Source organism: Zonotrichia leucophrys, chromosome 1 (assembly GCF_028769735.1).
Source record: "Zonotrichia leucophrys gambelii isolate GWCS_2022_RI chromosome 1, RI_Zleu_2.0, whole genome shotgun sequence".
Lineage (NCBI taxonomy): Eukaryota > Metazoa > Chordata > Aves > Passeriformes > Passerellidae > Zonotrichia > Zonotrichia leucophrys.
In genome coordinates this window covers 34,290,252-34,306,078 of record NC_088169.1, presented here as the reverse complement: position 1 = coordinate 34,306,078, position 15,827 = coordinate 34,290,252, and the positions used below count along the sequence as shown (strand labels likewise).

The window sequence follows — 15,827 nt, the reverse complement described above, 5'->3', positions numbered from 1 at the left end:
CATACCAAGGAAAATCATCAAAATCACAAGAGTAAAATAAAAACATACCTGATGCACCATACAGAGTTTTACTCTAGCCTTTGTTTTTAGTGGCTGTGAAGGGCAAGATCTGGTACACATTATTGTGATGACAATCCAAGGTATAGCATCTCAATCAAAAAAGAATCTGGTCACTTTGCATTTAAAATTAAGTTCAACATCCAAATCTGCAGATGCATTGTAAAAGTAGTATATGTGCACAGAGCACTATCAACCAAAAAACCACGTATGTTAAAAGTATTCTAATGTCTGCAATAAAAATTTTAAATACAAAAATCATGTACTACTAAACTGTTATGCAATTTCACTCTCACTCCTCTGCTCTCATTGCAGGTTATTTCAAGACACACTTTGGTGATCAGCAAAATGACAATATGGTTGCCACTAAAATGTAACAATAGTCCTTTCCCACCCACTGTACAATGGGATTAGCATGTTGCAATACACTGTGATTATGCTGTGGCAGACCGATGTGTTTTGTGTTTAAAACTCAGTTTAATTTTTAATTACGTTTAACTAAAGTAAATCAAAGTCATTTTCCCCTGGGCTATTTACATATTCAAGCTAATTGTGGATTTGTGCCCCTACCCACACCACCTGTAACCTTTCCCCATGCATCTACTGTGGTTACCTTATTACTTTTGCTGCTCTTTTCCAAAATCCCTCTACGCTTTTAGGTAGTTAAGCACACAAAAATGAACAGAATTGTCTAGCAGTAGGCACACTGAACTAATTTGCCTCCTAAAAGGCAATGCTTTTTTTACCTTGGTCTCTCATTGTCACTGATGCTTCTCCCTCTTTATTTCCTTCCTAGTTCTATTCCCTGTCAGATCCTTTGCAACATTAATGCTAACTATTATGCATAATTCAGTACCATTAATAATTTCTATTATGCTAAACCTCATAGGCTCATTTCCGTTCCAGGATCACATCATACTGTGTAAAAACAGAAATCTACTAGCCCAAAGACTGGCGTTCAATTGAGACAACATGCAACAAACAAGAAGGAAAAAAAAAATCTCAGCTCACAGAGATATACAAGAAGAAAATACAAATATGGATTTGAAAACTGAATCAGCACTGGGATTTTTTTTAATAATATAACACATATAAGTGAATTGAAAAGATCAGTTTTTTCACTGCCTCTCTATCTATCAAGAGAGAGAATGTAAAGGCACAGCAACTTTATGGGGCAGTAGGACACAGAGTAGTCAGTGGATATTCCACAGAATTGGAATGCAGTGATGGCTGAGAGATGCTCAAACCTTTACTACCATACCTGGAGCACAGCTTTCCTGCCACTGTAAAACATCACAAAAATGGTCAATTAGCAGAAAGGTCTTGCTGCTATGCTGACCCAAAAGACAACTATGGAAGTCAGTCAAAGAAAGTTACTGACATAATGTATTTTTCCCAAGAAAAATTACCCGAGTAATTGGAAGAAAAAAAAATATTACTGGATGACTCATGTCATGACATAACAAAATATTTACTCCAAGATTAGAGACATGGTCTGAAGGTCTGTACCTCATCAATGAAGATTATTTTTTTTAATTAATGATTCCTGATCAAATAGACATAATTCAGATAGAGGTTCTTTCCAGTAGCTTTAAAAATAGCTTTCAGAAACTTGATCTGAAAGGTCTCTCACATCTCACTAAAAACACAAGTTGGGCCACTTGAATTCAGTTTCCAAATTTGCAGATGACAAAAGTAGTCATTCAAAGAGAAGCCAAGACAGCGTGGCAAAAGTGGCAAAAATTTTATTCCACCACTGCATACTAGTAGCCATGCCATTTATACAAGCTGTCATGTATTACTTTATCATCCCCTCTGAGGCAGGGGAGTTGCTGTCCCCAGCTCAATTTCATGCTTTACTGCCTGTATCAAGCAGCACTACTGCTCAAAAACCAGACACACTTTTTGTGTGTATCTGGATACACACAAAAGCTTTGAGCTATGAGACACATCTATTTGAGACATATTAGCCCTGCAGGTTTTTGTTTCTGCACTGCCAGCATCAAGTCGTTTCTGTCACCATTGTAGGTACTAAGGCATCAGCTTTTCCCCTGCTAGAAAAGGACCTTGATGCAGGCTCTTGTTAAGAAGCCTGTGCATGTGACTGGCTATATTGTCTGCATTCTCCTCACACAGTTACAGACTGGTCAGAACTACTCTTATCAAAGAGAAGAGCTGTTGTTGAATTTGCTTATTGAGTCTCCAATGCACACTTTCACCACTCCAATAATTATGCCAAATCAGCAGGCCTCAGACCAGCTGGGGGGGGGGTACAGTGGAACAAAGCAGGATGGCTATGCAACAGATGAGCAAAAAGAAAGAATGTATTTGCTAGGTCTCTACATAGCTTAATTAAAAACAATTTCATCATGTATTAATTTTACTTATGAAAATTCCATCTCATGATGGAAAAATATCATTCAGAAAACTTTATATGGCATTTATTCACACTGGAAACCATATTTAAGCAAAATTCAGAAAAAATTGCTTCAGGGAAAAAGAAACATTGATCAAACTTTTACAGCTGCAGCCTGCATTAATGAGAACATGATCCCTTATAATAAAGCCAGAGATGATAAACAGCTGCAGTGCCAATATAGCTCTTGTTAATTCAGATACGGAACAAGTGCAGCCCTAACTGGTGTATGGAATCTTTGTACTTCAACAATGGTGAGCTGCTCCTCCTAGCACAGGGACATGTTATCCATGGGCACTGCACTGTGCTTTGTTCCAACAGCTAGGCACCATGGGGAACCAAGGGATGTAGGAATGGACACTGTGAACACAGGAACAATATAACCCTGGCTACTACCAGTGAGGTCCAAACAATGGCACTACCTACAGAAGAGGATGCAGTGCTCACAGCATCATATGCTGTTCTGATGTGCCTATTGAAGAAGCCCTGGAAAAATGCCATTCAAACCAGTGGAATGTCAAGTGAGACAGGAGACAATCAAGCAGCACCTCAATATACAAACATACTTGAAATTTAATGTAAATGTCTACAGCACCACATTAGTTGGACCACTAAAGTCTACATGCTCCTCTAGCAATGACTAATACTTCTGGCTTAAATAGAGAAGCAAATCCCACAAGGCTATTGGATAATGTCTCATGCTGTACAAGGAAATAAGCATCTACATCACCAAAATTCAACTTACACTCTCAGACAGAGGAGACACTGAGTCCTAACATCTCAACTGTATTATCAATGGAATGCAGTGAAGTTCTTATTCCCATTTTGCTTTGAGAAAGAGGGACAGAAAATTTATTCTACATATATTTTGCAAATAAAGACATTTCTAAAATAAACATGCTGCTCAAGGATGTAACAGAAAAAGATTTATATACTTCCGTAATACTAAGTGTAATTCTTCTCCACACTTCTAGCTTGCCATTATCCTACCAAAGCTATGGCTGGCAGGTAAATTTCCCAAGAAAACAACTCTTCTGTTAGTCTTCCATTTCAGCAAAATCACACACTTGATCATTTCCTGTCAGTCTGCTATGGGCTCAAAGGCCACCAGATTCTCTGCCCTGCAGCCAAGAATCTGAAAGTCCAAATTCTATCAACAGCCTCAAAGCTCAAAGCTTCCTGCATCAGGTGCAGAGGCAGGGAAGAGGGCAGAGTTCTCCAAGCTTCTGGTCAAGACCTGGCAATCCTGGGACAGAAGGTGGGGTGGGGACCCCATCTTCAGTGGGAACTTCCCCCAAGACTGTCAAATGCTCTTTTTGAGAAAAGCCAATATTAAAAAAGGTGGGATTTCCTTTCAGAGGGAAACAAAGATATAAAAACATAGTTTTCAGACTGAATCTCAGCACAAGGATTTTCTTAACACTGGCATTTCCCACAGAAAGAAAATGTCATGTCTTGAGCAGCTTTAACTGTAACTCATATCCTGCCAGAAGCAACTGTTTCCCAACAACTAAGTGATTACAGGAAGATTCATCAGGTTTGTACCTGGATCTTGTTGGCATTAAAACAATACAGTAAATTAAAAAAGAAATTATTTACTGCGACATAAGCATCAAGAGTTTCATGGCTTGAACTGCTACTTCATGGTCCTTGTCCAGAGGCATGGACACAATTCGATCCTAATGGATGTAAAATGACAATAAAAAGATGTAACATGGTTTGTTCTCAATAAACATGTATTTTTGCTACAGCTAGATCATCTACACTAGTACAGCAGAGATTTATTTTTATTTCAGCAGCTATTTCCTAAGAGACATAAGGCAACTTGATTACTACCAAGTAGTTCCCCAGCCCCTGAAAATTAACAGCATGTTAATTTTTTAACTGAATTAATCATGCAGTAATATGATATTTTTTATACATGTAATGTATGCGTTCACAAGAAATTAACTACACACTACAAATTAAAAGTGACTGACAACTTGTTTCTAAGATGTTACTACTGGCACTTCAGTATGTTAAATGAAGGTAAGCCTCAAATTACAAGCATTATCTAATCAGTTTCTCCCACTAACAGTAAAGTGCCTGCACCTACACATTACAGAAGTCAGTGCCTTCCTGAAAAGACAGTTAAAGTCATAAAGATACCTCATGGCATAGCAGCAATATTGCTGATCTCCAGAATTCACAATATTGTAACTTAGTACACATGCAAACAACTCAAAAAACTGAAAAACTTCCCATCCCATGAAACCAGGAACTTGCACACCTCAGTGTGGCCTATATCTTTAAGATACTATTACACCTTTAGACTTGCTTGATTTGGAACTAGAATTTTCGTTTCCCCATTTAACACATGGTTTCTAAATCTCTACATTCATTTTCCTTTGCACCTTCCTTTTTCTCACAATCCAGTTGGAAGGTATCTAAATCCACAAATCCTGAGTCTGAACACTCAAGGGTAACAGAGGGAGCATGTGTAACTCCTGTTTGCAGGAAACGGATTGATGGCTATATGATTACACTCCCCATCACTGAGAAAGCATACTTTAAACTTTGAAACTGGTATTTTATGTGTAACTGTTTGGATTTCTTTTGTTTAGAGGGGATGGAGTTGTTTTGGGGTGGGGGTTTTTTGACTGAGGGATGGAGTTGGCAATAATCCATTTATACTGCATCCTCCACACAGGGAAATTGCAGTACAAACAGCCTGGAGCTATTTCATCACTCTTTATTGAATACCAATTCTGCATTTGGTTACAGAGCTTACAGCAGTCAGAAAAATAAGGGACTACCACATAATCATTTAAAACAGGGGTCAATCTTAGATAGCTGAGTTTAATTCTGAATAATTTATTACTAAGATACCAATATTAAGCCATTTCATGTTCTTTGAAGATATGTGATAAGCATTTTTCACTATTAGCAACTGCTTTGACACACAGGTAAGCCCTGCACCTTTTGCAAAAACACCATGGGTTGGCTACCACATGCAGACATTGATTCGTCCTGACATTGAATCATGTCCTGATTCACAGGGACTGAGATATCAATCACATCATCTTCAGCTTTCTTACTCAAATACTGAGAAGGTGCAACCCTGCTAGGGTAAGAGCAGCTGACAAAATCCTTAGCAAGGCCAGGGTTAAAAAAAAGTAAAGGGCTAACTTCTTAAATGAGTTGGGACATTGGAATATGACAGAGTACAGGGTCAGTGAAGGCACAAAACAAGCACTGAAAACTACAGTGTATCACCTGATTTGTTCAGAAAGGACATAAGGGATCCTTCTTCAAGATTCATACTGACATGGTAGATCAAGAGAGAGCCATTCCCACATCAGTGTGATACATGGACAGCCAGTCCACTATCAAGGTTAACCCATTATCAGGGACAGCAAAAAGAGGATCTTTAGCATAGAAAATTCTTTGTCATCTGCTAAAGATCCTGTAAAAAAACCTGGGCCAATCTGGATAAATGGTGGGGATAAGTGACCACAGTGCAAGCTAACACCATTTTGTGTGAACTAAAGTGAAATGGAAGAGTTCATACAAACAGAGGGAAACATCCCTGCAAAACTCCTTCTATTCAGTCAACAAAGCTGTTTCTGCAGGAGTCTAAGCTCCTCTTAGTCAAGAGAGTGGGGAGATCCGCTCTGATCAAAACATCAGGCCCTGTGTACACCCAATCTAGACTTAAAAAACCAGCAAACAGTAATTTATTTACCTTGAACCTGTTAGTAAAGAGATCCATCCTGGAAACAAGTTCTTTTCTGCTATAAATTCCCTGCAGCCCCAGAAGACATTTCAACCGCACTTCAGCTTGCTGTAAGACAAAGAGAAATTGGCTAACAGTAAAATACATGTATTTTGTTAGTGACCATCAGCATTTACACCATGTAAAAAAGAGCTCTTTGTGGGTGCCTACAGCAGACTATCCAAATGCTGCCTTATTTTCTTTATCAGTGACATCAGTACCAGTTTGTTTGTGTGTACACACACTCATCTCCCTCTCTCACACATACACAGAGGAAGCCTGCAGTGAGCCAAACTCAAAGGTAACATCAAAGTTTGTGTATGGCTCCCTAAGAGTCAAAGAAATTCTCACAGACCACTGTTAGTAAAAGCAACAGAATACAAAAGATACAGGGATTGTGCTATTCATCTGTTAAAGATACAAAGACAGGAGTATGGATGGCCTGCTTAGCACAACCAGCACTCTCCCATACACCAGACTTTCCTTGCTTCTTGTCAACAGCTGACTGGGAGAATTGCTAAACACAGACAAGGAGTCCAAGAAATTACAGATTTCTCTAGATTCCCAGAGGAAGAGGTACAACTTAGAAATGCACTGTGGATTCTTACAGAGTTAAGCATCATGCCTTCTCCCTATTTCTGTTTTACACTAGAACATGATATTTTAAGTATTGTAGGGAAAGGGTTGTTTTGAATTCAGCCTAATTAGTTAATTTAGGCAAAATATATATATCCATACAAGGTGTTATTTCATACTATTGCTATGCTGCTTCATAGATGCCTCAAAAAGAAATCTTTTCCTTAGCCAGCTTTTCAATTAGCTCATATTGATGAATATTTGATATTCAAATAGCTCATATTGCATATTGTTACATCATTCAAAGGAAAAAGCTTTAAATAGAACTAGGAAAGTGATTTTGATGATCCAACATAGAAAAATCATGTGTTCTGTAAATTTATAATGCTAAGCATATCAGCAGAGATACTAAGATGAACTGCAGGCTTTGAATCAGTCTCTTCATATTTCTTTCTTAATTCCTCTTGCTAACAATAGTAGTAAGAATAAACATGGAAATCCAAGAAAGGAGACCACCTACATACAGGCTATCCATTGCTACAAGTTCCTGTTCACCTGCTTAGATGGAAAGCCAAGGATGATAGCCAGTGGCAGGCTTTGACTAACAGCTCTGTTTAAGACAGCTTTTTGCTAGAAATATAAAGTGAAAGGTCAACAGGTAACAATATACACTGTTATGTAATCTGCCCATGACACACCAGCAGTACTTATTCTGTATTATATTTTAAAGTCTCTGAGGAAGAGACTGCTGCCCACACCTGCTGCTTCCTACTGCCACAGAACTCACTCACAGACAGCCCCAAGGTGGCACCATCACTGCACACTGGCACAAACTCAGCTCAGCCAAGGTACTGCAAAACTGGCTTGGTTCTTTGGTTCTTTCAGTTGCCTTTGGTTCTCTGTCACAACACTCGGCTTGTGAATAGGGACTGAAATTGTGTGTGGGCAAAGGGACAACAGTGTGCACTGGTTTGCTGAATGGTGATACAGCCCCTGGCACACACCTGGAAATGTCATTTGTCAGTCAGGTGGAGTCAAGTGTAGGCCTGCAGACATAACGTGTAACACATTAAAGTGTACATCTCCCTTCTGAGGTTTCTACCCAAAAGCTCTCAGTCACAACCCCACACTTGCATGTTCCTTTAAGTGCTGAGAAAATTAACTCTAGTAAATAGAAACATGTAACTACTTTTATGACTACTTCTGCTATTTTTTCCTAAGTTTTCATCTACATTTTCCTTGCTTCTCCTTCTCAACCACCCCTTTTCTAAATTCAATATACCCCATAGTTTTGGAAGGATGTGCAGTAATGGTGAATGATCAAGAATATCTCATTACCTTCAGGTTCTTTCAACAGCAGCATCAGCAAACACAAACACCCAGCCACTTACTCCTCCCATCAGAACTACCACTCTAATCTCAACAAAAAACCTGCCTGTCTGGTCCTGCAAAGCTGTGACAGAGTGAAGGGGAATTATGTAAGCACATTTTCAGGATACTCTGAACACATACACTGTGCCTCAGCTGTATCATAGCACATTCTGATCCTGACCTGATGACAGAAAACATCAGTAAAGTGGTGGGCAGCTCTAGTGACTTCTGAGAGCTCTGCTCAGGCTCCAGCACTGCTTGAACACATTCAGTTATGAGATTTCAGCCCCACCACTATCACAGAGATGGGGCCAGTCAATAAACCTTACAAATACAGGCTGGAACCTGGATGGTTTGACAGGACTCCTGGGTCAACACTTCCCAGACTATGAACTGGGAAGGTCTACTTCTGAGTTACTCCTGGATAGCGAAGAAAACCCAACTGTCATTTGAGGCAAAACAATTTTAAAAACTGCTCTCCCTCCCCAGCCTTCCCGAAAAAATCCATGACAGTATATAAAGCCACTGCTGCCCCTGTTGGTGCTCTCATTTTGAAATCAGGCAATTTGACAGTGGCTGCAAATCACAAAGCACAGCCAGGACTGCAGTCACCAGTAGTGGCACACTACCAGGTCTCAGCCAAATGCAGAATATGGAAGACACTCCACTTCATCTCACTCTGCTTGCATCTGCATTGCTTTCAGATTAAAAAAGCCTTAGAAAAAATACAACTACTTCCAGTTTCCAGTAAATGGCAGTGGGTGAGCTGTGTGCATTTAATTAGAGACACCAGCTGTTAATCTTCACTGCAGAGTACTGCAAATGAAGACACATCATCTTCAAAAAAAAAAAAAACATTTTCTTTTGAGAACTCTCCAGATAAAAAGATATTGTGATCAGATAAAATGCATGCAGGAACAAACGACAGTTCCCGATGTATCTGTCGCCCTAAAACCCCAAACGCCACCTTCAGAGGGAGGGCGCAGGGCGGAAAGCGGGGGCCTGGCGCGCCCCCTGCTGGCCCCGTGGCAGAGCGCAAACATCGCCCGTAGCCGGCACAAACAAATCCCGCGGGTTCCAGCATCCACACAGGAGCTACAGGCGCCTTCAAAGGCGGCCTGCAGAAGTACAGCGTGTCGATTTCGCTAATTAGCCGCTCCCGATAAACATTCCTATCCCCCTGAAGTCTCTCGTGCTTTCTCAAAGCAGGAGAAAAGGAGTTTTTTCACAGAAGCACAGAACAGTCAGGTTGGAAGGGACCACAATCGTGCACCTGATCCATCTGGTTGGTCCATGTGGTCCAACCTCCTGCCCAAGCAGGGTCATCCCAGCACAGGATTGTGTCCAGATAGTTCTGAACATCTCCACTGAGATGCCCACAACCTCTCTGGGCAATCATCTCTAGGGAACAGTCACCCACACAGTAAAGTTCTTCCTCACGTTCGAGTGCAATTTCCTGCAAATCAGTTTCTGCCCACTGCCTCTTGTTCTACTCCTTGGGGTTTGAGCTCACTGACTTCTTTTGGGTTTTTTTGCTTGTTTTTTTTTTTGGTGGTATTTGGAGGATTTTTAAAAGTGCCTCTACTTTTATAAGTAAAAGCAGAAAACCCTTTGGGAAATAGCAGGACTTCCTGTAAACATTTCCTGTATCTGTCTAACTCTATAGGAGAAATGCAACATTGAAGACTATTCTACTACAATAGAATAGCAGTAGACAATATTTATTTGTCCATTCTTTATAATAATCTAAATAAAATGTCAAATGTCGATCAAGTCTAAAAGCAGAATTTCAGTCAACATCTAACCTTCTCAAAAGATATAACCCATTTTAGATTTCAGACATAACTCCCAATTCAGTGGCATATAAATATAACTGCACATACAGGGATTCACACAGAACTGGAAAAAACGTTCAGTGTTATTTAGCGTTAAAATGGCTTTTAAAATATAACCTGAAATAGGGAAAAAAGTAAATTCTTATGGTACCATCACAGTCTTAAACATCTACTTTCAAGAATTTAAATGCTAGGATTCTTTCAAAAAATTTTAAAATAAGAAAACTAATGTACTGCCCTAGGCAAAAAAAAAATTAAACTTTACCTTATCGTAGAGCATCCATCCAACATACTTTAGGTAGCTATCATTCAGAAAAGCATCTGGGTATGTTTTAATCCAGCTGCCAATTTCTTCCATGCAAGTTGCTCTGATCTCAGGGATAACATCACTATGAAATTATAAAATTGTAATATTAATACATTAAAAATTAATTTTAAAACCAATTATGTTATTTGCAATATTTTTATGTTCGGGAATTTCAAAAGCATGTATAATTCAAAATATTCCAAGTATCTTCATATTAATATTATAAGTTATTCTTCAATCAGTAGTTAGACCACTTTTAGCTACAAACTATTTTGCAATTCTGGATATCTTCTCATTCACAAATACACTGCTCTACAGCCAGCAGGAAGAACTGAAAGAACACACTAGAGAGGTCCTTTTGGAAGCCCAGATTCTTAAAAATAATTTAACTGCTACACTTTGCTTGACACCATCAGTGCCTCCAGGATGTTTAACTTGATTCTCCTATCTGTACAATCTGAGCAGGAGTTTCTGGGGAATGCAGACACACGTCACAGCTTTATTTTCACTCTTACCGGTAACGGGTTAGAAACGTCCCTTTGAAAATAGCATTCATCATGTTCTGTATCTCTAGAAGCTTATGCTCATACTGAAATACAAAGAGAACTGAATGTTAATATTGGTCCCACAATTCACTACACATGAAAAATTTTCATCAGGGCCCTTAGAATACTACTGTGATGCAAACTGCTCGTGTTTACATGTGGTCCCAACATAAAATGAGGGGGCTATATCTGCCCTAGCAACTGGCCTTTTTGTGGCTGCATCCTGAGGAAAGAATTATTGGATACCAACTGCTAGCCTTGGGAAACAAGCTACTTGTTTGATACAGTGAGTCTTGATCTATCAGAAATCACACAGAAAGATTCAGCACAAAGTGATCCTCACATACTTTTCATGTAACTCGAACAGAGATGAAAAAAATGCAGACAAAGAAATTTTCAAAATACACAATGAGCCTATTAAAAAACTGAATCCCAAAAATTTAGGTAGGAATTTCTAAAATGCAAGTCACCTAATAAAAATATTCCCTCATCCACAGCATCAGGAAGGGTGACAAGTTTGGGTTTTCCCTCCATCACACCTATCTCCTCTGTCTTTGTGGATAAGATCAGACTTACAATGATACTAAAATATCCTCTCTCACCCAAACACTCCTCCCCACAAAAGGGGTATTGTCTCAGAGAAGCCCACAGACACCTAAAACTCAAAACAGAGGTAAGTGATTCCAAGGTCAGGAGACAAGGAACTACACCTGATGTTCATTCACCAAGTCACCCTCTCCCTCAAACCAAAGTTATTTTTTACAGTTACAGCTCTGCCTCTGAGAGCTGAAAAGGAGCTGTCTTTGAGCAGGGAAGAAACAACAGAAATTGAAAAGCAAAAATTATGCAGGACATCCCTGAAGTTCAATCCATTTTTGTGTAATGCATTACTTACACAGAGATGACACTTGGTCTGTGTCCCTTTTGATTCATGGTTAAAACTTGGGCTTGTAATTTGTACAAACATATACAAAACTGCACTTCCACAACACCAGAGCTACTGAGACAATGAAATTTTTGTGTAAATCCATATTTGTGTGAAGATCAAGAGCTAATGATGCCAATTTAGAAAAGCAACCAGTAGGTGAGATATCACAGGTTGACAGTACCTAGGGCAATTTTTACTTCAGTCATGTTTGTACCACTTAATCCAGCCAGGCACACCTGCTCTGCACCTTGCATAACAAAAATATATAAACCTCAGGGAGCTGCAGGGACCCAAGAGCAAGCAGCCAGCAATCCTTTTACATTTTCACAAATCTCACATACAAAACACTTCCCTAACCTCTTTCCTTTTTCTCTCTAGCTGATCAAGTCTGTAACTGGTCCTCTTGCCACTTAGCCTCTTCTTCTCCACCTCATACAATTTTTGAGCATTGTGCTTGTTGACATCAAGGTTCAGATGGACACTTACAACTGCTGTCAGAAGTTTCATTGCTAAAAAAGAAAGAAACCCAGCACAATTAGCTTAGCTCAGAGACATGCAGCATAAATATATTCACCACTTTACCACAAAAAGGATATGGTTAGCCAAATCCAGCTTATATAGAAAATATGAACACGACTAGATTATAGTAATTTGCTTTAAAATACAGTGTTTATTTTAAAGGCAGACAATTATCAAAAAGGGAAAATTAACTTCTATTTCTGGTGATTTAAAACTTTTGGTCAGAGTTCTGGTCAAAAATGTAATTTACTGGGCAACTCTCTTGTAAGTTTATGTAACTCTGACTTTTCTGCAAGAGAATCTAGAATTGTGGAACAGCTGATTGTTGGTAATTAAAAAGAAAAAAAATTGAAAAAACAGTGAGGCTGGCTCAGAAATTGCTGGGAATCTTAATATACTACTGGAATGGACAAAAATTCACATTCCTTTAAGGATTGCTGGATGGTTTGAACAGATTTCAAGTCAGTTTTTTGAGCTCTCAAAGCAAACAGCATACTTTAGAATAAATTATACTTTAGGTGCTCTTTGAACGGTAAAGAGGGTATTTACTGGCTTTTGGGAAAAAAAGTAGTAGCTTCAGTACCATCACACTGCATGAAACAAAAATGTGTAATAAGCAACGTTCTTTTCTTGCACAGAGACCACAAGAATAGCAGTTTTCCAAAGGAAGCTTCTTAAGGTGAAGCACCTACTGCAACCTCATCACATCAGTTAGTGGAGGGAGAAAAACAACAAAAAACTGTGAAAAATCAATCAGTTAATGAAAAATATAATACTCAGAACAGCAAAATTCTGAAGTCAGTCATGTCAGGCATTAAAGATCTCTTTATAAAGAAAAAATTATGTTAGATCTATCATATTTAAAGCATTCCAATTCAATTCAGATACACACGGGAGCAAATAGTTTATACTACGGACATTCATATAACATATACTAGGAGGAAGGTACTCTTAGTGCATAAGAGAACTGCTCCAGTAAACAGTTTTTCAATTTAGAGCAGTTTTGTTAGTACACAAGTCAATAAAACTTAGCACCTCTAGAGCAACTCTGCAAGTGATTTTACCTGCCAAAGTGCTTGTGTGCCTGAATGCTCTGACCATGGAATCTGCTAACCCTGTAAGCAGCGAGATGATGGCGTCCATCAAGTAGTTATCATACAGGATGCTGCACTGGCACTGCTGCACAAGCACTGCAATGAATTCACAGAAATTGGCCTTGAACTTCTTCCAGTAGGGCCCTGTTCTGATCAGCGGGTAGTCTTCATTGTCCTGCACAAGAGAGACAAGTTGAGAGAAAACACACTAATTAGTTCTGCTTGTGCATTCCCGTATCTCCCACTGAACATCAGAGAGAGTTCTGCTGACAGACAGTTTCACTTCATCCCCCATAACTTTTTCCATGGTTAGTATTCCAAAGTAGGGACAAGCAACTAGGATACAAGCAAGCAGAAAGAGAAAATAGCTTTATTTGAGCTACACTGTCATAACAGTTCACTTCTACACTTCATCCCCCATAACTTTTTCCATGGTTAGTATTCCAAAGTAGGGACAAGCAACTAGGATACAAGCAAGCAGAGAGAGAAAATAGCTTTATTTGAGCTACACTGTCATAACAGTTCACTTCTGAAAGCAATGTAAGCAAGGTAACTGTGAACAGACAAGAGGGAGAAAGTGTGGGAAGGCAGAGCAGAGTAAGTAACTTTCACTGGCATAAACCATGAGCACTCCTGGCTTATTCTACTTTCTCACAGGCAGCAGTGCTTCCCCACTTCCCTATTCTTCCTCTTCCTGCAAAAGTAAGGTAAAATCCAGGCAGAAAATGAAGTAAGGGAAAAGTGGAGATAAACAACTCTGGCATGAACAGGACAGGACTGTTCTCCTCAGCAGCACTGACAGCGTGAGCAGTTTATCAGGTTAAAGCTCAATGCCAAATACTCAGTCATTCACCTATACCATCTGCACCTGGGTCTCCAAAAACCCCCACAGAAACAGTAAGTGAGCAATACCTTTGACATCATGCAAAAAGCAAATTACAATAAAAACATAAGTGTTCACAGTATGGTTGATACTGCCAAGGGGAAAGCAGGCAGAGGGAAGGTGAAATGACTTCTCACACGAAATAGTGGAAAGTACACTAGACAGACTTTGTAAATGGCAGGCTCAGACAGTGAACATTTCATGTACACCTCACAGATCCCAGGAATGGCTCAGAAAATGAACTGGCATCTTCATAGTTTCCATGTGTGAATGAGGTCAAGGAACTCCAAAACCTCACTCACTGTGGAAAATCTCCTCCTGAAGGCTGGCCACTGCTCAGCTGATCCTTCAGCAGTGGGCAATCACCTTCTCACCCCCATTCTAACACAGCATCACACTCAGCATAAGCTCCTGCGCTTCTAAAGTACACTTCATACTCTTCTCTTGTAACCGTGTTTCCAATGCATAGGGACTGCTGCTTTCTTTATTGAAACATGTCAATACAGAATGATCACAGGGCTGGCTGCAACCCAAAGCACATCAGGAATTTGGAATACGCTCCTGACCAGGCTGTAAGAGTCAGTTCAGAGCCTAACAGTAGCAGCAAGTGCCAAAACAGAAAGGTAAGTTTCCAGCAAACCTCATTTAATCCTCCTTGATCATGACATGGACAGTAGAAAGACCATCTACAACTTCAGGAAATACCTACTTTATCACCATAGCTTACTCCTCAATCTGAAAATCAGCACAAAATACACAAAGACTTCTCACTTTTTAAGAGCATTTTTACTGCCCATGTTTTTCACACTGGCATACTCTTTAATGGTAACATGCACGCTGTAACCTTCATACACAACATGAAGGGCACGCCACCTAAAGTGAAGCACCTAACTTGGGATTCCCTTAGATTCCTTTCATAAACAGCAGAGAAATAATTCTGCTTCTAGAAATCAAGTCAGATTAGACCCTTAACACAGGTTCTTCCAGAGAACTATTCAAATCACTCAACAGAGTGATGTGAGCTCCTGCTCTGACTGAACCAGAAAATGTTTCCTTCTTTCATACAGAGTCTACAGAAAGAGAGGAAAGTCAAAATGAAGCACCAACAAGGAGTTCAGATAAATTCCCCACAGAAAAAGCTATACTACAGTTGTGGGAAACAACAACAGCCCTACCATGTCCACCGGCCAAGTAACTGTCAGGATCCAAGGATAGGCCATGAATTTCTTATACTGCAACCCAGTTTCCTGTAATGCAGGAGACAAAATTTTGAAAGGTTGTTAATGAAATGGCACAGATAATTCATAGACAAAAGCATTTCAAAACGTGAAACATATTTCAAAGGCCATTAGAACTTCAGCCAATGTGTGCTACAGGTGGCCCACACAAGCCAAAATACTACAAAAAACCTAAATCCTTCTCATCTGGGTTTTATTGGTTTTTTCGGGTTTTTTTACTAACCAATGACAGAAGAAATACACAATTTTTATATAAAACCTGAGTTGTCTTGTTACTAACAGGAGACAAGTTGTTTACAAAATG

At 39.4% G+C, this 15,827-nt stretch overlaps 1 protein-coding gene across 3 annotated transcripts in view; it reads right to left on the bottom strand.

Moving 5' to 3' along the window:
• Positions 1-15,827, bottom strand: part of LOC135446973 (cohesin subunit SA-2-like) — a 59,765-nt gene that overhangs the window by 31,588 nt on the left and 12,350 nt on the right. For all 3 annotated transcript variants that reach the window (XM_064711600.1, XM_064711604.1, XM_064711614.1), the window contains 7 exons: positions 15,461-15,532; positions 13,373-13,577; positions 12,147-12,298; positions 10,832-10,905; positions 10,275-10,398; positions 6,198-6,296; positions 4,073-4,152 (listed from right to left, as the gene is read on the bottom strand). In XM_064711600.1, the coding sequence (XP_064567670.1) occupies positions 4,073-4,152; positions 6,198-6,296; positions 10,275-10,398; positions 10,832-10,905; positions 12,147-12,298; positions 13,373-13,577; positions 15,461-15,532 (806 nt within the window). The remainder of the gene's footprint in view (positions 1-4,072; positions 4,153-6,197; positions 6,297-10,274; positions 10,399-10,831; positions 10,906-12,146; positions 12,299-13,372; positions 13,578-15,460; positions 15,533-15,827) is intronic.